The 25,669-nt window shown below is 45.6% G+C and overlaps 2 protein-coding genes and 1 long non-coding RNA gene across 3 annotated transcripts in view; 2 read left to right on the top strand and 1 right to left on the bottom strand.

The window, feature by feature from the left end:
- The window catches only part of LOC138976510 (uncharacterized), a 445,777-nt gene that overhangs the window by 379,350 nt on the left and 40,758 nt on the right, over positions 1 to 25,669 (top strand). The window lies entirely within an intron of this gene.
- LOC138976440 (uncharacterized) lies at positions 1,230 to 5,630 on the top strand. The gene is made up of 2 exons (XM_070349297.1): positions 1,230 to 4,971; positions 5,262 to 5,630. Exon 1 carries the CDS (start codon positions 1,232 to 1,234, stop codon positions 4,463 to 4,465), a length of 3,234 nt encoding a protein of 1,077 aa, XP_070205398.1. The 5' UTR covers positions 1,230 to 1,231; the 3' UTR covers positions 4,466 to 4,971; positions 5,262 to 5,630.
- LOC138976439 (uncharacterized) lies at positions 16,316 to 24,062 on the bottom strand. The gene is made up of 2 exons (XM_070349296.1): positions 22,973 to 24,062; positions 16,316 to 21,431 (listed from the first exon to the last, which is right to left on the bottom strand). The coding sequence occupies exons 1-2, from the start codon at positions 23,952 to 23,954 to the stop codon at positions 19,906 to 19,908; spliced, it is 2,508 nt and encodes an 835-aa protein (XP_070205397.1). The 5' UTR covers positions 23,955 to 24,062; the 3' UTR covers positions 16,316 to 19,905.

Here is a 25,669-nt window from a genome sequence, read left to right as displayed (position 1 = left end):
ACAGTTCCCTGCTTCGTCACCACGCTAAACAGCACTTCATTCGACGGAGCAGTTGTGGAGGCTAAAAGACTAATTACAGGACGTCCACCCAGTGGCGAAAGAAAGCTAAGTGCACCATGTCTTATGCACCCCGTTGACCACCGTTGTCTTTTATGTTATCTGTGATTATACTCGAGTAGGGACGACGTGGGGTGTGTGACACCTGCATGAACTAGCACTTTTGGAGCAGAACAGTCGTATTTTCTTATCTTTACACGGGATCAGCGTGTTACTATAATTTTCTATTCTAACTGGCATTTTGTCAGTGACCATTGGTTTTTTACGTTTTGTGAACGTAAAAAGAACATATTTTGAGTGAAGTCTCGAGGGAGGTGGCGAGTTTTTACATAAACAGGCGTCTGAAACTTATACTTTTGTTGTCTCTATTAAATTGTATGACTGCGAGAGTGGATCGTGGTGTGGTTAGTTAGTTAGTAGTAACTAACCGTTTCATAATCACCTTAAGTGATATATTGAAACGTGACACATGGGGGCCAAGCCGGGATTTACTCAGTTAATTTCCAACTGATAAAGACCCACCAATTAAGGATAACTAAGAGCAGATAATCTCGTCAGTGCTCGACTTATTTTCTGCTTGGTGCTACCCTTTTTTGTATAGTTTTGATCATATACCACACCTTAAGCGATTCACATCTTGCAGGAAATGTAAATTGTAATTTGTGAGCTATTGTATGCGCTAACTGTGATTACTTCCCTTTCCTTTGTTTGTGAATCTTTGTTGTTGTACGTTCAGAGTTTTCCGTTGCAGAGCGCTGAGCGGGGTTAGCGGATTTGTTATTCGTTTTACTCATTGTTCTCTACATTGTTGTTTCGCATTCTGTAACAGGTTACATTTCTACCGTCTTGTTTTACTTGGATTTTTCTCCATATTTTGACTTTGTTGGAATTTGGGGGGGAAGGGTCCGAGGACTTCTGTCCTAACCAAGGCTGTGGGAAACACTCTGTTTCACCGCAAAAAGCAGCCGATAAAGTAGGCCACGGCTGTGGGAAACATTTTGTTTCACCGCAAAAAGCAGCCATAAAGTAGGCTACGCGTTTTGTTCTACACCGTTTGGAATTTTCTTCTGCATTTTCTGGTTGCTGGATTTTTGTATCGATTGTTTCATCACCGCGTGTTCTAGCTATAGCTGCGTTAGACTTACTTTTGTGATAAAGCTTTTCTAAACTAACCATGGCTACAGGGGGATCTCCTACGAGGAGAATAACTTTTGAGACTCCGGGTAGCGAGGAACAGACAGAGCGAGACGCACGCGTTAGAGCGCGTAGTTTAGTTAAACGCAAGGAGTTAGAACGTAGGGAAGACATAGAGCGACAGACGAGAAAAGAAGAGCTTGACAGACAAGAACGACAGGCCGAACGTGACAGACAGGACAAGAAGGACGAACTTGACAGACAGGAAAAGAAAGACGAACGTGACAGACAAGAAAGGAAAGAGAAAGACGAGCTTGACAGACAGGAAAAGAGAGACGAACGTGACAGACTAGACCGGAAGGAGCAGGCGGATCGCGATCACCAGCTAGAACTAGCTAGGCTACAGGCCGAGAAGGGTACGCTTACTCAGGCTAGCGCGCCGACGTTTGTTGCTGACCGTACGAGACTGCCGACGTTCGACGATGACAAAGACGAGCTCGACGACTTTCTACGCTGGTTTGAGCGTATTGCATCTGACCAGAAGTGGGAAGAGGCCACGTGGGCTAGCCGCCTCAGCACTTGCTTAAAAGGACGCGCATTGCAACTCTACAACGCTTTGGATGACGAGGAGGCGAGGGACTATCAGGCACTAAAGAAGGCGTTACTCCAGCGCTTCAACCTGACTGCTGAAGCCTACCGACGACGTCTGCGGAACAGCAAGAGACTGAGCGGCGAGCTGAGTCATCAGTTTGTGGCGCGTCTAAATCTTTACCTGCGGCGCTGGGTGGAGATGGCCGAGAAGAACTGGACCGTCGACGACCTTGCCGACCTCATTGTCATGGAACAACTGATGTCCAGCCTGCGACCTGAGGTGGTGACCTTCGTGCAGGAGCACCAGCCAAAGACTACTCAGGAGGCAGCCGACTGGATCAGAGTACACGAGGACGCCCAGGCGATCTCCGGCAAATCTTCAGGCTCACGGCCGGGAAAATCAGGAAATTCAGGTTCTTCAGGACCCAAGGACGGGAAGGACGATCAGGGACACAAGGGATCAAGTTCCAGAACTGACATCCAGTGTTTCTACTGTAACAAGCGGGGCCACGTGAAGAAAGACTGCCATAAGAGACAGGCTGACCAGAAGGGCGTACATTTTGTTGGCAGTGAGGAGTTCAGGGACGTCACGAGCTCATGCACAATTCCACAACTCTGCGTTCCGTGCTCCAGGAAACATTTCCAGCCCCACTGCAACGTCTACGTCAACGGAGTGAAGGGCGAAGGTCTGCGGGACACCGGGGCAGACATGATAGTGGTACGGGCGAGTCTAGTTCCAGCTATGGCCTACACAGGAGACAGCATCAGGGTGAGAATGGCCGAGGCATCTCACGCTTACGACTTGAACACGGCGGTGATCAAGGTCGTAACACCGTTGTTCACGGGGACCATTGTGGCCGTCGTCATGGACGATCCTCCATGCGACCTGCTCATTGGGAACCGTGTCCAGTTTGTGGACGGCGTCACCAGGGAGGTTCCCGTTTATCGGTCTCCCGACGTCATTTCAGTTCTCACGCGGGCACAGGCGGAGCGAGAGGGCAAACCTCTCAAACCCCTACCTGCTGCACGAGCTGCCCTGGGGAACGTGACCCCCGCGCTTCTCGCGAAGGCTCAGGATTCTGACCCGACATTAGCGACTCCCCGGGAGCACGCGAAGTCGGGGAAGGTGAAGCTGAGCGGGAAGCATGGGAAGTCAAAGTTCCTCAGGGAGAAGAAGTTGCTCTACCGTGAGTTTAGCAACAAAGAAGGAGCTTTCAAACAGGTTGTCGTGCCTCGCGAGTTTCGCGAGGGAGTCATGGCAACGGCACACGACTCAATCCTTGGAGGTCATCTTGGCACCAAGAAGACCACAGACCGTGTGTGGCGCCACTTCTATTGGCCAGGCATCTGCACGGATGTCCGACGTTTCTGTGCGTCATGCGATAAGTGCCAGAAGGTGGTTGCCAAAGGAAGGGTGAGGAAGGTCCCCTTGGAGAAGATACCGCTCATCGACGAACCCTTTCGTCGGGTGGCAGTTGACATCATCGGGCCCATCTTGCCTGCGTCTGAGGACGGAAACAGATACATTCTGACCATGGTGGACTACGCCACTCGATACCCAGAGGCGATCCCTCTGAAATCGATCGAAGCTACGCGAGTAGCTGAGGCACTGGTTACCATGTGGTCCCGGCTGGGAATTCCATCAGAGGTTCTCACCGACAGAGGCACGCAGTTCACGGGAGGAGTGATGGCGGAGGCAGCACGACTGCTATCACTGGAGCAGCACTTCACCACTCCTTACCATGCTCAGTGCAACGGACTGGTGGAAAGGTTCAATGGTACCCTGAAAACCATGCTGAGGAAACTGGCTCAGGAGAAACCACGCACGTGGGACAGGTACATCCCAGCACTGCTTTTTGCATACCGCGAGGTTCCTCAGGAGAGCTTGGGTTTTTCCCCATTCGAGCTGTTGTACGGCAGACAGGTACGCGGTCCCATGGCTATCCTGCGTCAGGCTTGGACGGACGAAGAAGCTGACGAGGAGGTGCAGACGACAGCGACCTACATTGTAGAACTCAGGAACAGGATTGAAGAGACCTGCAAACTGGCTCAAGAGAACCTGGGAAGAGCAGCACAGCGTTATGCGCGAGGATTCGACCGCAAGGCACGGCCGCGCAGCTTCAAGATTGGAGAACGGGTGTTGCTACTTCTACCTGTCAAACACAACAAGCTACAACTGCAGTGGCAAGGACCTTTTGAGGTGACAGCGAGGGTGGGCCAGAACGACTACAGGATCATGATGCACGGGAAAGCACGCCTGTACCACGCCAACCTGCTGCGCGCCTACATAGAGAGGACTGCCTACGGGGAGAAGAACAAAGACCAGAAGAACAAAGACAAGAAGACAGAGAAGGTTGCAGTCATCAGGGGTGAAACGAGGGGTTGCTCGTTCTTGAGGACGACCTTTCTGTCTGGAAACAGACCATCAACCTCTGCAATATCTTCAGGTTGCAAGGTTGGCAAACGCCAGACTTATGCGCTGGGCGTTGATTCTCCAACCGTACCAATTCACGGTACGCGTCATTCCGGGCGCCAACAATGTTGGAGCCGATTTTCTCTCTCGGGCTGTAGAGGAGAACATGACTGGGAGCGAAACCGAGGTTTCGTCTTGAAGAGGGGAGGTGTGTCACGATTAGGTGACAGGGATCAAGAAAAGGTCACTCGGTGGGGTGCCCTCTCTTGATCCAGTGCGACAGAAAGCGTCTGTTTTCCGACACCGGATGCAGATTCTGCTGACTGCGCCAAACAAGCACGAGATTTCTGGTTTTGCACGCATTTCACGGAGTGGTTTTTGCTGTCGGGGCAGAATTGTCGATAGCTGAACTTGTTAGGTGACAAGGTTAGTCACGTGTTATTCTCAAGGTTGTCTGTCTGAGACACGGTAACGGCGCACTTGACACCCAGCGGCAGAAGTAGAAGGATCGAATACACAGTTTCTAGAGTATGATGGATTTCACCGAATAGGATATTCGGCACTCTAGGGGAACTTCCACGAGTTATCACCTTCTCACTGCCACATGTTTTGCTGAGGACGAGTCGTCAACTTTCCTTTCGTCGTGCGATGGTCTTCGCATAAGTATTCGACAAGGGGTTTCTGGATGTTGTTGTCACTGTTGACGAACAGAGGCCATTCCAGGGAGGAAGCGGGTTTTGCTTCCATGAGAGTGCTACATTCATAGGCTGTTTGAGGTAATAAATCATTATTTAACGCTGTTGACGAGTCTGTGTTTGTGGAATGAAATACTCTCTGTTGTTCTCTCCAGGTTAGCGCATAATTTGCTCTCTGTGACGCTAAAATACTAATCTGTATATGGTTTTTGCAGATAGGGAGAGAAAGACGAAAAGACGGCTGTTTTGTTGTTGTGAAAAGTCCATTAATTTTGTGCAGGCCCACGTGCTCGATGAGATATGTAAAGATGACATGTTTAAAGGTGAGGGGTAGCTGACATGTTTAGTGCACCGATGCTTTCTGTTTGCAGCCTTCGTTTTCCTAACTTCTGTTCGGCTGCCTTCTGCGGGACCACGCTAACCAGCACACCGGCTAACCAGCGAACCGGCTAACCAGCTAACCAGCGAACCGGCTAACCAGCTAACCAGCGACTGGGTGCGGCGCCTGATGCCTCCACAGTTCCCTGCTTCGTCACCACGCTAAACAGCACTTCATTCGACGGAGCAGTTGTGGAGGCTAAAAGACTAATTACAGGACGTCCACCCAGTGGCGAAAGAAAGCTAAGTGCACCATGTCTTATGCACCCCGTTGACCACCGTTGTCTTTTATGTTATCTGTGATTATACTCGAGTAGGGACGACGTGGGGTGTGTGACACCTGCATGAACTAGCACTTTTGGAGCAGAACGGTCGTATTTTCTTATCTTTACACGGGATCAGCGTGTTACTATAATTTTCTATTCTAACTGGCATTTTGTCAGTGACCATTGGTTTTTTACGTTTTGTGAACGTAAAAAGAACATATTTTGAGTGAAGTCTCGAGGGAGGTGGCGAGTTTTTACATAAACAGGCGTCTGAAACTTATACTTTTGTTGTCTCTATTAAATTGTATGACTGCGAGAGTGGATCGTGGTGTGGTTAGTTAGTTAGTAGTAACTAACCGTTTCATAATCACCTTAAGTGATATATTGAAACGTGACAGGAATGGTCGAGAAAAAACATGCCAACAAAATCAAACTTCAGATCGCCCCTGTCACAGTTGAAAGCAGCACGTCGGTTATTCACCGGAACATTAATCTACCTCACTGTGAGTAGAGACGCTGTTCATTTCGTATGCAAATTTATGAGCATGTCAAATACAACAATTTAAGTCTTTACTTAAATTTGGTTATGACCTGGTTCAGCTGAGACCACCGTAAGACAATCGGAAAAGATAATTTGGTCGCTTTTCTGTGGAAAGTCAAACCTACGATAATTCAAGGGAGTTAAACCTCCCAACTTCCTTTTCCGTCTTGAACGCAGCGCGAGAAGACGTGTTTTTCGCGGACGAAAAATTATATCGCCTTCGTGTGATATTTGTGGTGAACATCGACTCACTTGACGAAGAAGTCCGGTCGTGGCCGACCCCGCTCAACGCGTGCAACCCGCAAAACCCGGGCCGCACCCCCAGAGACGGAGGCGAGGGGAGCTCAGGCTGATCAGACGGCGCCCAATGACCAGGACAGGCGTGACCCCACTCCCTGGTGGGAGGCAAGAGGCGACCATAGTTACCCCATCAGCTACCAACACAGGAGATGCAACCCAAGGTGTCGCCCATGACCTACAGCCAGGTACGGTTCTCACTAGCCTAATGAACAGAATTTCCGGTCTCGAACAGAGACTGAAAATGCAAGGGGACCCTATTGACCACTTGTCCATTTGTGTAACTGCTGACATCAAGGACGTGCTTGCGCTGCTACAGAGCAGCATAACAGCAACCCACCCTGCATATATACTGTTCAAAAAAAGAAACGCATAGCTTGTAATATTTGGTTAATTTAGTTATATGGCTACAAGGATATCCACCAAACTGCAGAAAATGTTTATCTGGTCGTCGACCTTTCGTCCATTGCCACAAGTGAGCTCTGCACGTGACGCATGCGTTATCAGTGGCTACAATGTCAAAATTGCTCATTTGGCTTGACCACTCGTCATGCTTCAGTGTAATCTCGTGAAACTCGGGGAATATTGAGCTCTCACCATGTCTTCCAAAACCCATAAAAGCGGATTGTTCGCCACAAAGAAATCAGACGACAATTCAGCGACGAAAGATGGCCCGATTGAGCAGAGAAGACCGCCAAATTGCATTGGGTCGTTTACAAGCAGGCCAAAGTCAAAGTGCAATCGCCAGGCACTTCCACGTGTCCCAGAGCACCATCAGTAGACTGTGGGACAGGTTTCAAGCCACAGGCTCCGTTGCTGACTTGCCACGAGCGGGAAGACCAAGGGCGACAACTGCTGCTCACGACCGCTTCATACGGCTCCGCCACCTCCGGAATCGTTTCCTGTCGGCCTCATCTTCTGTCCAGGCTCTCCCCGGGCCACACCGATTATCGGACCAGACCGTGCGGAACCGCCTGCATGAAGCTGGTTTGAGAGCTCGCAGACCTCACAGAGGAGCTGTCCTCACCCGCCGCCATCGCCAGAACCGAGTGCAGTGGGGCAACCAGCACCTTCGCTGGACCGTCCGGAATCACTGGAGACACGTGTGGTTCAGCGACGAGTCCTACTTCCTGCTCCAGCGACATGATGGTCGGAGGAGGGTCTACCGGAGAGTAAACGAACGTTACGCGCCCAACTGTGTGGATGAGGCACCCGTTCATGGTGGTGGATGCGTCATGGTGTGGGGGGCGATCAATACCGCTGGAAGGAGCACCCTGGTGCACGTCCAAGGGCGCATAACTGCCCAGCGATACGTGGAGGAAATTCTGCGCCCACACGCCCTTCCTCTTCTGGCTGACCAGGATGCCATATTCCAGCAGGACAACGCTCGCCCGCACACAGCACGACTCACCACCCAGTTCCTCACCGACCACCATGTCCAGGTGCTTCCCTGGCCATCCATGTCGCCAGACATGAACCCGATAGAACACCTCTGGGATGAATTGGACAGACGTGTGCGCAGGCGAGAAGAAGCGCTGGCAAATCACCGCGATCTATTGCAGGCACTTCAGGAGGAGTGGGACACCATCCCACAGCAAGATATCCGGCATCTGATCCAGTCCATGCCCAGAAGGTGCCGGGCAGTTGTTGCTGCTCAAGGCAGTCACACCCCCTACTGACTTGACAGCCTCGGCACCCAATCGTATTGATTGACTGATTGATTTGAAGATGCAAATGAACTGTGTGTGCATTCAACTGTGTCCATACCAAATTTCAAACAAATAATCTAAATATTGGATTTTCTGTTAATTTTTTCGAAAAATAAAACAAATTTGGCAAGTAGCAACTATGCGTTTCTTTTTTTGAACAGTATATATTGTTCTCCATGTCGGTGCAAATGACATTGGCTCCCTTAACAGCTGGCAGTGGCACCACGCGGTGCGCGAACTAGTCGCTGTCCTTCACTCAAGGTACCCTGCCAGCAGGCTGATATTTTCAGACATGCTACCCAGAACAAACTGGCGAATATTTTCAAAGACTGCAGCTGCTGAGGCTACTCGCAAGAGATACCAACGTCGCGCTAGGAGCGTGTTCCACGGGGCAAGCGGCACTATTATTGCCCCCCCCCCCCCCTACTCAAAAAAGGCAACTTTTTGGCGCCGGACGGTGTCCATCTTACTCGAGGAGGCCTGGACATCTTCGCAACAGACTTTGAGAGGGGGCTGACTTCAATCATATGCTAATTTCAGATTCCCATTGTTCCTTAACCTTCAGTAAGCTGTCGATACACTTGTAAAATTCACCGATTGTAAAGTTCATCTCTAAATAATCTAAGATTTCTTCAAACAAATTTGTCGTTTTCAGATCAAGTTTTTGACAGCGTACGAGGGTTGGGGCAGGGCACAGGGGTGGCGGAAACTGGCTCTTACCAAACTTTTGAGAAAATATGGAATAGCCAGTTTGATGGCATAAGTAGACATGGCTAATACAAGTAACTGTGGCTTGCATAAAATGTAACATAGGCTTTAGCCAAGAAATTCAATGTAGACACCTAAATACAAAGGTGTGGTTGCGCAAAGCGCACCAAATACCCAGGATTCTGGAATGCCCGAACGCCGATGTAAGCGGAGGTATGAACGGATACTGGGTCCCCTAGTTGTTGACCTTTTCTCCATCTACGAATGGTAACTAGGATCAGATCGCATGCTGGCATATGACTGGAATCCGAAAGGGTACATTTCCTTCAGCGGCCGTATGCACGCGGGGCCCGCTGCCAAAGAGCCGGAAGTCTTCGCGAAAAAGAGGCTGCGTAGGGGGTAAAAGAATCTATCAGTTCGTAGAATACGAAACTACCTCCGGTCCTATTACGGATTAGGCTTCTTCAGCTTAGGGGGGATAGGGTTTTTAAAAGCCATGCCTACTGCCGCCTTTGTGCCCTTATTTTGCCAATCTCGCTTTATAGCTACTGGATTAAAATCCCGTCGAAGCTGTCATCACTCTTAAGTCAATTTCATTGGGTTGTTGCTGCATGCATGGAGTGGATGCAAGAACATTTCTCTGTCTGTCTGAACCTGAAGTCTGGTCATAAAACAATTTAAGTCTTTACTTAAATTGGGTTATGACCTGGTTCAGCTGAGACCTCTGTAAGACAATCGGAAAAGATAATTTGGTCGCTTTTCTGTAGACAGTCAAACCTACGATAATTCAAGGGAGTTAAACCTCCCAACTTCCTTTTCCGTCTTGAACGCAGCGCGAGAAGACGTGTTTTTCGCGGACGAAAATTATCCCACCCACCTCACCGCGAGAGTGATGGCTTATCCTACTCCCAGCAGATATGCACTGATGACAACTTCCTGGGATGAATTAGCTTGAATATGTATGCAAGGGGGTAGTTACGTTGACATATTAGGGCCAGAATATGGGTTATCTCCTATTCATGTGCCAAGAGGATGTGGGGGGGGGGGGCGGATTATGTTGGCCCGAATACGGGTTATCTCCTATTCAGGTGCCTGGGGGGGGGGGGGGGGGGGAGATTATGTTGGTCCGAATACGGGTTATTTCCTATTCAGGTGCCTGGGGGGGGGGGGGGGAGAATATGTTAGTCCGAATACGGGTTATCTCCTATTCAGGTGCCTGGGGGGGGGGGGGGAGATTATGTTGGTCCGAATACGGGTTATTTCCTATTCAGGTGCCTGGGGGGGGGGGGGGGGAGATTATGTTGGCCCGAATACGGGTTATCTCCTATTTAGGTGCCTGGGGGATGTAAGGGGGGGGGGGGGGGGGTTGTTGGACAGAATATGGGTTATCTCCTATTCTGTGTGCTTGGTATCAGTTAGTTTAAACCAGGAACAGCAGTTACAAATGTTGTTGTTCTTCTATTTGCTTTATGTTGACAAAGGGTAATCCGCTTTCAGGTCTTCAGGGTTTGGGTTATCTCCAACCAGTTATACATGTTTTCTTTTAGTGTGTACATTTACTTGTCTGGTACTCTGGCGCAGTAGGCAGCGCTTTTTAATTGCACTATCACAAGCTATTATAAAGTCTGCATAAGTAGACATGGCTAATACAAGTAACGGTGGCTTACATAAAATGTAACATAGGCTTTAGCCAAGAAATTCAATGTAGACACCTAAATACAAAGGTGTGGTTGCGCAAAGCGCACCAAATACCCAGGATTCTGGAATGCCCGAACGCCGATGTAAGCGGAGGTATGAACGGATACTGGGTCCCCTAGTTGTTGACCTTTTCTCCATCTACGAATGGTAACTAGGATCAAATCGCATGCTGGCATACGACTAGAATCTGAAAGGGTACATTTCCTTCAGCGGCCGTATGCACGCGGGGCCCGCTGCCAAAGAGCCGGAAGTCTTCGCGAAAAAGAGGCTGCGAAGGGGGTAAAAGAATATATTAGTTCGTAGAATACGAAACTACCTCCGGTCCTATTACGGATTAGGCTTATTCAGCTTGGGGGGGGGATAGGGTTTTTAAAAGCCATGCCTACTGCCGCCTTTGTGCCCTTATTTTGCCAATCTCGCTTTATAGCTACTGGATTAAAATCCCGTCGAAGCTGTCATCACTCTTAAGTCAATTTCATTGGGTTGTTGCTGCATGCATGGAGTGGATGCAAGAACAATTCTCTGTCTGTCTGTCTGATATGGCAATCCGAATGGTGCAAAAGTCCCTTTTAGCTCTTGATGTCTAAATAACACATTATTTAGCTAAATAACGCGTTATTTAGCTAAACAATGCTTTATTTAGCTATATCATGCATTATTTAGCTAAATAATGCATTGTTTAAATTAAACAATGCATTATTTACAGATACAGAAAAAAGAGAGCCCAGAGCACTAAATAATGCATTGTTTAGCATAAATAAGAGATTGTGTTTGTAAATAACTCATTATTTATAAATAATTACGCGTTTTCTCTAAACAATATATTATATGTAAATAAAGTGTTATTTAAATAAATAAAATATTATTTAGATAAATAAAATATTATTTATCTAAATAAAATATTATTTAGATAAATAAAATATTATATGTAAATAAAATATTATTTATCTAAATAAAATATTATTTATCTAAATAAAATATTATTTAGATAAATAATTTATTATTTAGATAAATAATTTATTATTTAGATAAATAATTTATTATTTAGATAAATAATTTATTATTTACTGTTTTTGCCTTGAAATAGTATTATTACACTAAATAATGCTTTATATAGCTATATAATAGGTTTCCGCTATATAATTCATGATTTGGTAAATAATACATTATATACCGTAAATAAAATATTATATACCGTAAACAATTCATTGTTTAGCGCATCGCGAAGCCGTTTTTTCTCTTGTTGTTTTTTTCCACGTGTTTCCGTGGATCCACGAGAGCTCTGTTGATTCTCAAACTGACCAATCAGACAACTAGCATCTGTACACTAATTAAAGTCCCATTGTTGAGTGTGACGAAAACTCGTGGTGACGATTTTAAAACATGTTGGGTCACGCATGGTCCAATCTTACATGGTCCAATCTTACATGGTCCAACCTTACATGGTCCAACCTTACATGGTCCAATCTTACATGGTCCCATCTTACATGGTCCAACCTTACATGGTTCAACCTTACATGGTCCAATCTTACAAGGTCCAATCTTGCATGGTCCAATCTTACATGGTCCAACCTTGCATGGTCCAACCTTGCATGGTCCAATCTTACATGGTCCAACCTTACATGGTCCAACCTTACATGGTCCAACCTTACATGGTCCAATCTTACATGGTCCAACCTTACATGGTCCAACCTTACATGGTCCAACCTTACATGGTCCAATCTTACATGGTCCAACCTTACATGGTCCAATCTTACATGGTCCAATCTTACATGGTCCAACCTTACATGGTCCAACCTTACATGGTCCAACCTTACATGGTCCAATCTTACATGGTCCAACCTTACATGGTCCAACCTTACATGGTCCAATCTTGCATGGTCCAATCTTGCATGGTCCAACTTTACATGGTCCAATCTTACATGGTCCAACCTTACATGGTCCAACCTTACATGGTCCAATCTTACATGGTCCAATCTTACATGGTCCAACCTTACATGGTTCAACCTTACATGGTCCAATCTTACATGGTCCAATCTTGCATGGTCCAATCTTACATGGTCCAACCTTGCATGGTCCAACCTTGCATGGTCCAATCTTACATGGTCCAACCTTACATGGTCCAACCTTACATGGTCCAACCTTACATGGTCCAACCTTACATGGTCCAACCTTACATGGTCCAATCTTGCATGGTCCAATCTTGCATGGTCCAACCTTGCATGGTCCAATCTTACATGGTCCAACCTTACATGGTCCAACCTTACATGGTCCAACCTTACATGGTCCAATCTTACATGGTCCAATCTTGCATGGTCCAATCTTACATGGTCCAACCTTGCATGGTCCAACCTTGCATGGTCCAATCTTACATGGTCCAATCTTACATGGTCCAACCTTACATGGTCCAACCTTACATGGTCCAACCTTACATGGTCCAACCTTACATGGTCCAACCTTGCATGGTCCAATCTTACATGGTCCAATCTTACATGGTCCAACCTTACATGGTCCAACCTTACATGGTCCAACCTTACATGGTCCAATCTTACATGGTCCAACCTTACATGGTCCAACCTTACATGGTCCAATCTTACATGGTCCAATCTTGCATGGTCCAATCTTACATGGTCCAACCTTGCATGGTCCAACCTTACATGGTCCAACCTTACATGGTCCAATCTTACATGGTCCAACCTTGCATGGTCCAACCTTACATGGTCCAACCTTACATGGTCCAACCTTACATGGTCCAATCTTACATGGTCCAACTTTACATGGTCCAACCTTACATGGTCCAATCTTACATGGTCCAATCTTACATGGTCCAACCTTACATGGTCCAACCTTACATGGTCCAATCTTACATGGTCCAATCTTACATGGTCCAATCTTACATGGTCCAACCTTGCATGGTCCAACCCTGCATGGTCCAATCTTACATGGTCCAACCTTACATGGTCCAACCTTGCATGGTCCAATCTTACATGGTCCAACCTTACATGGTCCAATCGTGCATGGTCCAACCTTACATGGTCCAATCTTACATGGTCCAACCTTACATGGTCCAATCTTACATGGTCCATATATATTATTGGACCATGTAAGATTGGACCATGCAAGGTTGGACCATGTAAGGTTGGACCATGTAAGATTGGACCATGTAAGGTTGGACCATGTAAGGTTGGACCATGTAAGATTGGACCATGCAAGGTTGGACCATGCAAGATTGGACCATGCAAGATTGGACCATGTAAGATTGGACCATGTAAGGTTGGACCATGTAAGGTTGGACCATGTAAGATTGGACCATGTAAGGTTGGACCATGTAAGGTTGGACCATGTAAGATTGGACCATGCAAGGTTGGACCATGCAAGGTTGGACCATGTAAGATTGGACCATGCAAGATTGGACCATGTAAGATTGGACCATGTAAGGTTGAACCATGTAAGGTTGGACCATGTAAGATTGGACCATGTAAGATTGGACCATGTAAGGTTGGACCATGTAAGGTTGGACCATGTAAGATTGGACCATGTAAGGTTGGACCATGTAAGGTTGGACCATGCAAGGTTGGACCATGTAAGGTTGGACCATGCAAGATTGGACCATGCAAGATTGGACCATGTAAGATTGGACCATGTAAGGTTGGACCATGTAAGGTTGGACCATGTAAGATTGGACCATGTAAGGTTGGACCATGTAAGGTTGGACCATGTAAGGTTGGACCATGTAAGATTGGACCATGTAAGATTGGACCATGCAAGGTTGGACCATGTAAGGTTGGACCATGTAAGATTGGACCATGTAAGGTTGGACCATGTAAGGTTGGACCATGTAAGGTTGGACCATGTAAGATTGGACCATGCAAGGTTGGACCATGCAAGGTTGGACCATGTAAGATTGGACCATGCAAGATTGGACCATGTAAGATTGGACCATGTAAGGTTGGACCATGTAAGGTTGGACCATGTAAGATTGGACCATGTAAGGTTGGACCATGTAAGGTTGGACCATGTAAGGTTGGACCATGTAAGATTGGACCATGCAAGGTTGGACCATGTAAGGTTGGACCATGTAAGATTGGACCATGTAAGGTTGGACCATGTAAGGTTGGACCATGTAAGATTGGACCATGTAAGATTGGACCATGCAAGGTTGGACCATGCAAGGTTGGACCATGTAAGATTGGACCATGCAAGATTGGACCATGTAAGGTTGGACCATGTAAGATTGGACCATGCAAGGTTGGACCATGCAAGATTGGTCCATGCAAGATTGGACCATGTAAGATTGGACCATGTAAGGTTGGACCATGTAAGGTTGGACCATGTAAGATTGGACCATGTAAGGTTGGACCATGTAAGGTTGGACCATGTAAGATTGGACCATGCAAGGTTGGACCATGCAAGGTTGGACCATGTAAGATTGGACCATGCAAGATTGGACCATGTAAGATTGGACCATGTAAGGTTGAACCATGTAAGGTTGGACCATGTAAGATTGGACCATGTAAGATTGGACCATGTAAGGTTGGACCATGTAAGGTTGGACCATGTAAGATTGGACCATGTAAGGTTGGACCATGCAAGATTGGACCATGCAAGATTGGACCATGTAAGATTGGACCATGTAAGGTTGGACCATGTAAGGTTGGACCATGTAAGATTGGACCATGTAAGGTTGGACCATGTAAGGTTGGACCATGTAAGGTTGGACCATGTAAGATTGGACCATGTAAGATTGGACCATGCAAGATTGGACCATGTAAGATTGGACCATGTAAGGTTGAACCATGTAAGGTTGGACCATGTAAGATTGGACCATGTAAGATTGGACCATGTAAGGTTGGACCATGTAAGGTTGGACCATGTAAGATGGGACCATGTAAGGTTGGACCATGTAAGGTTGGACCATGTAAGGTTGGACCATGTAAGATTGGACCATGTAAGATTGGACCATGCGTGACCCAACATGTTTTAAAATCGTCACCACGAGTTTTCGTCACACTCAACAATGGGACTTTAATTAGTGTACAGATGCTAGTTGTCTGATTGGTCAGTTTGAGAATCAACAGAGCTCTCGTGGATCCACGGAAACACGTGGAAAAAAACAACAAGAGAAAAAACGGCTTCGCGATGCGCTAAACAATGAATTGTTTACGGTATATAATATTTTATTTACGGTATATAATGTATTATTTACCAAATCATGAATTATATAGCGGAAACCTATTATATAGCTATATAAAGCATTATTTAGTGTAATAATACTATTTCAAGGCAAAAACAGTAAATAATAAATTATTTATCTAAATAATAAATTATTTATCTAAATAATAAATTATTTATCTAAATAATAAATTATTTATCTAAATAATATTTTATTTAGATAAATAATATTTTATTTAGATAAATAATATTTTATTTACATATAATATTTTATTTATCTAAATAATATTTTATTTAGATAAATAATATTTTATTTATCTAAATAATATTTTATTTATTTAAATAACACTTTATTTACATATAATATATTGTTTAGAGAAAACGCGTAATTATTTATAAATAATGAGTTATTTACAAACACAATCTCTTATTTATGCTAAACAATGCATTATTTAGTGCTCTGGGCTCTCTTTTTTCTGTATCTGTAAATAATGCATTGTTTGATTTAAACAATGCATTATTTAGCTAAATAATGCATGATATAGCTAAATAAAGCATTGTTTAGCTAAATAACGCGTTATTTAGCTAAATAATGTGTTATTTAGACATCAAGAGCTAAAAGGGACTTTTGCACCATTCGGATTGCCATAGTCTGAAGCTGAAGTCTGGTCATAACTGACGTTTATTGGTTTAAACAAGTTTTTATTCAATAAATTTCGTTGGAACTATTGCCGCATACATGAAATTAGGAACATGGAGCACAAGCTAGGCTTATAAGCGTACTCTTAAAAGCAAATGAAAATTGGCGTACGATTTTAATATAACAGGTTTGAAATAATGTCAAAATAATATTGTAAATTATGGTAGACAAACATGTAACGATAAAAGAAACAAAAAAACAATGCTAAACTAACAACAGTACTCACACGCGCTCGCACACTCACTCGCACACACACGCATACAATGACTTCCACATGGTTGAAAATAGAATACTACCAGAACAAGGAAATGTAAACAGTACTGCACATGGTCGTTTCGAACATGGATGAGATAAATGCATTCATTATTCAAAACGTTTGCTTAATAAGATAAAACCTGAATAACTGGTCAAATATCAATGCAATTTCGCTGTCTGACTTGTCTCTATTGCCATACAGAAAATCATCAGCGGTTAGCAAATCATAGTTGGGCAGTGTTGACAAGGTGACTTCACGTATTTGAAGAGATAAGGGGCAATGAAAAATATAGTGCTCCGCATTTTCAACAGGATAACCACAGGTGCATGACGGGTCGGGAATTAAATGTCTGTCGAATAGATCATTATTTAGAGTGCTGATCCTCAATCTCAGTCTGCAATGGATAATTTCTGATTTTCGATCAGATGTGTATCTATACGAGGGAACAACAGAATCATCAGAACTAATACGTTTTCTAAATAACCCAATAGAGTCAAGTTGTTTCACAGTATCTGGAAGCTCATTCCACAGGGAAGTCGAAGACAGAAAAAATGACTTTTTATACAGTTCAGTTCGAGAGTGGGGAATCTGTCTGTCAAGTGGTCTTCGTCTATGGTAAGGGTTCACAGAAGCAACGAGAGGAGGCAGACGTTCTAGTAAGTATGGTGGCACACGTGCATTAACTAATTTGAAATGCAAAATCAATTTGTGTCTTTTTCGCCTCTCCTTCAGTGTTGTAAATCCTGATTCATCGTACAATTTTGGTGACTCGTGCCACGAACTGCACCTATAATGGTTCTTATGGCATCAAGATGCAAGTTTTCTAATAAAGTAGCTAATCTGTCTGAACAATTATCCCAAATGACGTCAGAAAAATCAAAATTGGGAATAATAAAAGATTTATACATAAGTTCAAGTGCCTTTCGGCTAAGGCGATACTTATAGGACCGAAAACATGAGAGAAGAACACGTACTTTAGATATAATTGACTGAACATGTGATTCCCATTTGCAGTCGCTCTGAATCAGTACACCAAGATGTTTGTGAACGTGGTTTTCTCTCAGAATTGTTCCATCAAATACAAGAGGAAGGGTTTCAGGCATTCTATTTCTAGAAAAGGTCATCAAATCTGTTTTTAAATTATTGAAATTAACTTTCCATTTTTCCGCCTAGTGTGCAATTTTGCCTAAGTCTGCAATTAAGATCTGTGTCCGCGTGTTTGCATCATTTAGAGATAAATACAAACTGGTATCATCAGCAAAAAGTTTAATGACAGATTCGATATCAATGACAATATCGTTAATGTACATAAGGAACAACAAGGGCCGCAGAACAGAACCTTGGGGAACACCTGAACAAACACGTCCGTATGTCGATTTCCTGCCTTGGATAACAACGGCTTGTAACCTGCCTGTCAAATAATCTTCAAACCATTTTAATAAAACACCTCTTATGCCTATAGCATATAGTTTATGCAACAAACCCTTATGCCACACTCTGTCGAAGGCTTTTGGTATATCACAGAAAACAGCTTGAGACGTCAACTGCTTATCTAAGGATTGACAAAAATCGTCATACATACTCAACAACTGAAAACTAGTTGAATCACCAGGAATAAACCCTGACTGAGAATCCGTTAATAAATCATTCTCTGTGAGATATCGAAAAACATGGGCTTGAACACATTTTTGCAATACTTTTCCAATGCAACTGAGCAATGAAATCGGACGATAGTTACTACAGTGTTCTTTTTCACCTTTCTTATAAATGGGATTCACATGAGCTACTTTCCAAATTTTCGGAAACTTTCCCTCAGCCAACGATCTCTGGAATAGGGTTGCAAGCGGATTTGAAATAATACAAGCAGCAAGTTTAAGAAGTTTATTGTGAACCAAATCAGGACCTACTGCTTTCCTAACATCGAGGTTGTTTAGAACAGCGTACACCATTTCGGTAGTTATCACGAGAGGACTAATGGAAATAGGCTCTTCTTCAACTGGGGGAACGTCATCATCATGACCTTGTATATATGCGACTGTCGTAGAAATGCTTCATTAAAAACCTCGGCTTTATCCTCTGCAGAGTAATAAACAGTTCCATTGCTTTCAATCGGCGGAATCTCATTTGTACTCATTCCTTTCTTTTTCAAAAAAGAGTTTGTTTGTTTGTTTGTTTGTTTATTTGTTGCTTAACGTCCAGCCGACTACGCAGAGCCATATCAGGACGAGGAAGGGGGGGATGAAGGGGGCCACTTGTCAAGCGATTCCTGTTTACAAATGCAGTAACCCATTACTTGTGTCCCAGCAGGCTTTAGTAAAACTAAATTAATACCTACTGGAAGATTACCAGTTTCCAGTATGTTAAAATAGGCTTAACCTATCTACTGCTGGACTTACATCAGAACACTAACAGATTAAACTATACATGAATCGCGAGACAAGCGGCAAGAGAAGAGATTTTTGGAAAAAATACAGGTGAATGAGCAAGAAGGCAGAAAAAAGAAAAGAATTCATGAAGAAAAAGAGAGCATGACAGGAAAGAGGAACCAAAAATCTACCTAACAGCAAACTAGAAAGCTCCTGCGGTTCCAAAAACAGGAGGGGCCTTTAATTTCATAACCGCAGTGCCCCACTGCGGGACAAAAAAGAGTTAACTACCTTCCACCAGTCTTTATTGCCAAAATTATGAGGTGACAATATTCTATTTTCTAGTTCCCTAATGTGCTCTTCTTTCCTTTTTCTTATAACATCAGTCAAATTATTTCTCAACCGTCGGAAAAGAGACCAGCACTATGCAGTATCCAGACGTTTGGCTAGTGCGCAAATATATTGCTTTTTCCTAATCAACTTTTTGATTTCCTCGGTGATCCATACAGCATCGTGTTCGTTCATTGTCACTACCTTTACAGGCATGCACTGACGTTTATTGTGTTTTCTCTCTACAAGTTCCACAATGTCTATGCCGGGATTTTTTCTCTCCAAGTTCCACAATGTCTATACCGGGATTTTTTTCTCTCTTCAAGTTCCACAATGTCTATGCCGGGATTTTTTTTCTCTCTCCAAGTTCCACAATGTCTATGCCGAGATTTTGTCTCTCCAAGTTCCACAATGTCTATGCCGAGATTTTGTTCTCCAAGTTCTACAATGTCTATGCCGGGATTTTATTTTCTCTCTCAAAGTTCCACAATGTCTATGCCGAGATTTTATTCTCTCCCCAACTTCCACAATGCCTATGCCGGGATTTTTTTCCCTTCAAGTTCCAAAATATGTCCATGCCGAGATTTTGTTCTCTCAATGTTCCACAATGTCCATGCCGCGGAGACGGCGGGGCAGCGACTGGTGGTAGCTCTTCAGCAACCCCACGGCCATGCGCACCGCGTCCTCAGCATTGTCGGCCAGGCGGCAGTTGCTGAGTCCTCGGGTCCAGGTGTTGTGATAGGAGGACAGCTTGAGGTCGTGGTTGTCTAGCAGCACGTGCGGAATGTCGAGAAGCACGCAGAGGATGTGTCCGTGAAGCCGCTCCGTGATCACCACGCGACCTTGCTGCAGGATGTCGTAGCCGTGCAGCAGCACGTTGAGGGCGGTGGAGAAGGTATTGGCGCCGCGCAGCGAGGGCATGTTCATCCATTCCTCCCTGCTGTAGGTCACCCAAGACGGGAAGAGCGACTGGGAGTCGGAGGAGTACAGAGGCTTCTCCCCGTCCCCTCTGTGCAGCCACAGGACGTCGTAGTAAGGGGGGGCGAACCTGGCGATTGGGCCGTTGTGAAAAGCCATGTCCGGAGCGAGTGCGAGGCGAGTGCCGTTAGTGAAGAGCCGCCTGGCGATGTACAGGGACTTGCGATCTCTCAGCAGTATCGTCAGCTTGGGCTTGCAGCAGTACAGCTTCACCAAGGCCTCCACGTTGGCTTTGGACGACCTCATGTACATGCTCTGCGAGAAGATGACCAGCTGGTACTCCGGGAAGCTCTCGATGGCCCTTCTTCGGCACACGTTCTCTTCGTCGTAACCGAACATGTTTCCACCGCCACTCATCAGGACGGCCACCTCGTGAGGCGGGTAGCGCTTAGCCAACGCCATCGCGTGCTTGGTTTCATTGACGCCACAGCGTCTAAAATTGACGTAGAAGATGAGTCGTACGTCCAGCTTCTCCAGCAGCACGGCCTCCCCGATGCTGATTGCGGGATCCCCTTTGTTCTCGAAGGACGCCCAGCCAAAGAGGACGGCGTATTTTTTTCCGGACAGCAGGTCGCCCAACAGGTTCAGGTGCACCCGTTTCGCCTCAGTGACCACGGCTCGGCTGGACTTGAGGTACGGCGACAAGCCATCCGTGTCGAATGGCACGGTGGTCAGGTTTCGGGAGAGGAACTCACGGACCTCAGCCAGGGATTTTCGTGGTGGCTGAAACTCTACAGGGTCCTTCATTAGAGGCTGGCCGTCTGACCACTTCTGCAGACCGTACAACAAACTCAGAGCGTAGTCTTTAGCCAGCTTTGTCCCGTTGGGACGCTGTGGGTTGGTTTTCAACACCTCAGAGAAGTACTCAGTCTCGAGTCTTATGTCAGAGTTTGCTGTGTCATTGTGACTGGCAGATTCCTGCTGCCGATCGACTGGATCTATAGTTGTTTCAAACAGGAATTGTCTTAAATCTGCACGAACATGCACGTCGCCGTATTTGTCAAGGCTCCCTGTGGACATCTGACGTGGCATCGTCACTACCCATGCTGACGTCAAGCACATGACGTAAGGTATGACGAGGATGAACAGCATCACTCGTAGACATGACGTGTTTGTGATCGCTGATGACTTGCTTGATGTACCTAAAGGACAAGGAAAGAAATAGTTTTTATTCTTCATAGAATCTTCCGTTAAAAAAGATATCCTACTTACTGGGATTGGCTCGTTTAAGGGACCATAACATTCTCACCAAGTACTTACTGGGATTGGCTCGTTTAAGGGACCATAACATTCTCACCGAGTACTTACTGGGATTGGCTTGTTTTCGGGACAATAACATTCTCACCAAGTACTTACTGGGATTGGCTTGTTTTCGGGACCATAACATTCTCACCGATTACTTATTGGGATTGGCTTGTTTTCGGGACCATAACATTCTCACCAAGTACTTACTGGGATTGGCTTGTTTTCGGGACCATAACATTCTCACCGATTACTTACTGGGATTGGCTTGTTTTCGGGACCATAACATTCTCACCGATTACTTACTGGGATTGGCTTGTTTTCGGGACCATAACATTCTCACCGAGTATTTACTGGGATTGGCTTGTTTTTGGGAACATAACATTCTCACCAAGTTGGCTTGTTTTCGGGACCATAACATTCTCACCGAGTACTTACTGGGATTTACTTGTTTTTGGGACCATAACATTCTCACCGAGTATTTACTGGGATTGGCTTGTTTTCGGGAACATAACATTCTCACCAAATACTTACTGGGATTGGCTTGTTTTCGGGACCATAACATTCTCACCGAGTACTTACTGGGATTGGCTTGTTTTAGGAACCATAACATTCTCACCGAGTACTCACTAGGATTGGCTTGTTTTAGGAACCATAACATTCTCACCGAGTACTTACTGGGATTGGCTTGTTTTTGGGAACATAACATTCTCACCAAGTACTTACTGGGATTGGCTTGTTTTCGGGACCATAACATTCTCACCAAGTTGGCTTGTTTTCGGGACCATAACATTCTCACCGAGTACTTACTGGGATTGACTTGTTTTCGGGACCATAACATTCTCACCGAGTACTTACTGGGATTGGCTTGTTTTCGGGACCGTAACATTCTCACCGACTATTTACTGGGATTGACTTGTTTTCGGCAACATAACATTCTCACCAAGTTGGCTTGTTTTCGGGACCATAACATTCTCACCGAGTACTTACTGGGATTGACTTGTTTTCGGGACCATAACATTCTCACCGAGTACTTACTGGGATTGACTTGTTTTCGGGACCATAACATTCTCACCAAGTACTTACTGGGGTTGGCTTGTTTTCGTGACCATAACATTCTTACCGAGTACTTACTGGGATTGACTTGTTTTCGGGACCATAACATTCTCACCGAGTATTTACTGGGATTGGCTTGTTTTCGGGACCATAACATTCTCACCAAGTTGGCTTGTTTTCGGGACCATAACATTCTCACCAAGTTGGCTTGTTTTCGGGACCATAACATTCTCACCGAGTACTTACTGGGATTGGCTTGTTTTCGGGAACATAACATTCTCACCAAGTTGGCTTGTTTTCGGGACCATAACATTCTCACCGAGTACTTACTGGGATTGGCTTGTTTTCGGGACCATAACATTCTCACAAAGTACTTAAGACTTACTGGGATTGGCTTGCTCAACAGACAACTGTCTCCTTCTCTGGTACAGGAGGAGTCCTGCAGTGCACAAGGCGAGTCCCGCCCAGTTCCACGGCGACACTGAGCGACCTCCAGTCACGTAGAGCAGCAGGACCACCAGCACGCGCTTGACAATATTCGCCAGCGCGTGACTCACCACCGACATGTAACGAAGCACCACACTGGTCGAGAGGTAGGAATAGGTCACATGGAAGGCACCGGAAGCTAGGGAAATGGAGAGGAAGTAGGTGGCGTGGCGGGGCAAGATGGCGGCGCTGGTTTCCAAAAAAAAGGCAGCGAGGAGAGCCACCACGGCGCAGACGACAAAACTCACAATGACCGGCACGGGCCGGAAGCGGCTACTGGTGTTCTGGTTGCCTGAGGTGGTGGTGGTGGTGGAGGTGGTGGTGGTGGTGGTGGTGGTGACATTATGGGAGGTTTTCAAGGCGACGTTGCGCACGCCGAGCAGAAGGTTGGATAGCAAGGCCATGGCCAGGGCCCTGAAGACAGCCCCCCTTTGTTGCCAAGGGTTACCGACGTAGAGGACTGCCCCAAGCACGGTCACCATCATTCCGCACACAGACCCTGCGCTCATGCTACGCTTCGTCAGCATTCTCTGCAGCACGGCCGAACTGACAGGCTCCAGCATCTTGACCGCCAAGGTCGACGAAGCGAAGGTCAAGGACATACTTGTGTTGGTGGCCAGGGTGGCCAGGAAATGCGATAGGGCGATGACGTAGAACAGAGCGTTTCGTCGTGACGTCACGTCCACTGTGCTGACACAGCAGAGAGTCTGGACAAACGTGACAATCGCAGGCACAAACAGGGGAGGAGATGACGTTACCGAGTCGCTGACGTAGATGCTGATGGCGACTTTGGCCATCTTGTGACACAGGAATGACGTCAGAGTCCAGAGGAGAAACACGGCCAAAGGAAGGAGATAGCGAGGCAACAGCACGGCTGTCATAGCTGATGTTTTCTGGAAGAGTGTGAAAAAATAAAATGTTTCATAAGGATGGGGCGGGGAGACGTAAGGCGTAAGACATTGTATTGATTAATTAAACACAAGGTTCATTTCTACGGGGTGGGGGTGGGATGGGTTTATCAATAATACAGGTCACATATTGATGTGCAGTACAATCAAACAGCTCTCGCCCCCCCCCCCCCTTTTCTCTCTCTCTCTCTCTCTCTCTCTCTCTCTCTCTCTCCCTCTCTCTCTCTCCCCTCTCTCTCTCTCTCTCTCTCTCTCTCTCTCTCTCTCTCTCTCTCTCTCTCTCTCTCTCTCTCTCTCTCTCTCTCTCTCTCTCTCTCTCTATCTCTCTCTCATATGAAACATTTTTCAGCTCACAAATTAACAAAATGGAATGGTACAACAACAAAATTGTTTACCATACCAACATACATTATTAGATATCATTCCTGCTCTATCATTCCATGGCGCAAACTATGCATAAACTCATAAAACAAACAAGAAAAGCACATGCTTACACACGACTAGCCTCTAGCCTTCGTTACCCCGCCCCTCTCTAAACCACCATAGAGGGTTTTTTTTTTTTTTTTTTTTTTTTTTTTTTTTTTGCTTAACGCCCAGCCGACCACGAAGGGCCGATATCAGGGCGGTGTTGCTTTGACATATAACGTGCGCCACACACAAGACAGAAGTCGCAGCACAGGCTTCCTGTCTCACCCAGTCACATTATTCTGACACCGGACCAACCAGTCCTAGCACTAACCCCATAATGCCAGACGCCAGGCGGAGCAGCCACTATATTGCCAATTTTAAAGTCTTAGGTATGACCCAGCCGGGGTTCGAACCCACGAACCCCCGATCACAGGGCGGACGCCTTACCACTATGCCAACCGTGCCGGGTTACCCCATAGAGGACTCCCTTCCTTTTAAGACCCCCGATAAGACATTTTCAAGACCATGTTCCGGAGTATTTTGGAAGAAAAAGTTTACTGTAGAAATTGATGAACGATTTGGGATAGTTGCCTATCAGTCTACACACAAAACGAGATTAAAGGCACAGTAAGCCTCCCGTAATTCATCACAGATAGTGTCACGCTTTTACACACGGTACAAACACCCTTCCATTTGAACGCTCACCGAACGGGAACAACCTAGGTGCCCTACGTAAAGAGCGAGAAATTTTCAAAGAATTTATTTTGCCGATTGTCTCCTTACACAATCGGACCGTGGTGCGTTTTGGCGCTAGACCTAACTTTTACAATCTAAATAATAAATTGACAGCTTGTTACAGAAACATTCTTAAATCATAAAGGAATCCTTTTTTCATCAAGACAAGATCAGTACAATTCGAAGTTTTGAAAGTTTGAAAAAAGAAAAGCCCGGAAGCAGGGTCACGCAAGGTCGTGGTTCTCGTAGCAGACGACGGTTTATGCCTATCGCCAGTTCCTCAGAACAGTCAAAAGCCATCCCTAGAGTTCTTGTGAACCACAGCCGTTTGTTTCTTGCATAGTCAGAGGTACTTAATAACGTGCTATTGCAGATACGCTCACGGTGAATTACAAACTGACGACAGCATTGTGAAAAACGGAAACTGGATCACACGGGTTCACGAAGGCTCAGGGGTAAGATAAACCACGCAAAAATAAATTCTTTGAAAATTGCTCGCTCTTTACGGAGGGCACCTAGGATGTTCTCAAGCGGTGAGTGTTTAA

This window comes from Littorina saxatilis, linkage group LG9 (genome assembly GCF_037325665.1).
Source record: "Littorina saxatilis isolate snail1 linkage group LG9, US_GU_Lsax_2.0, whole genome shotgun sequence".
NCBI lineage: Eukaryota > Metazoa > Mollusca > Gastropoda > Littorinimorpha > Littorinidae > Littorina > Littorina saxatilis.
This window is presented reverse-complemented; position numbering and strand designations above follow the sequence as displayed.

Excerpts from the sequence above, each read along its gene's own strand:
- LOC138976439 (XM_070349296.1), bottom strand. The coding sequence starts at position 23,954 with ATGACAGCCGTGCTGTTGCCTCGCTATCTCCTTCCTTTGGCCGTGTTT. Across the intron at positions 21,432-22,972 it reads TGTTGAGCAAGCCAATCCCA|GTACATCAAGCAAGTCATCA; the intron begins GTAAGTCTTAAG and ends CTTGTCCTTTAG.
- LOC138976440 (XM_070349297.1), top strand. The coding sequence starts at position 1,232 with ATGGCTACAGGGGGATCTCCTACGAGGAGAATAACTTTTGAGACTCCG.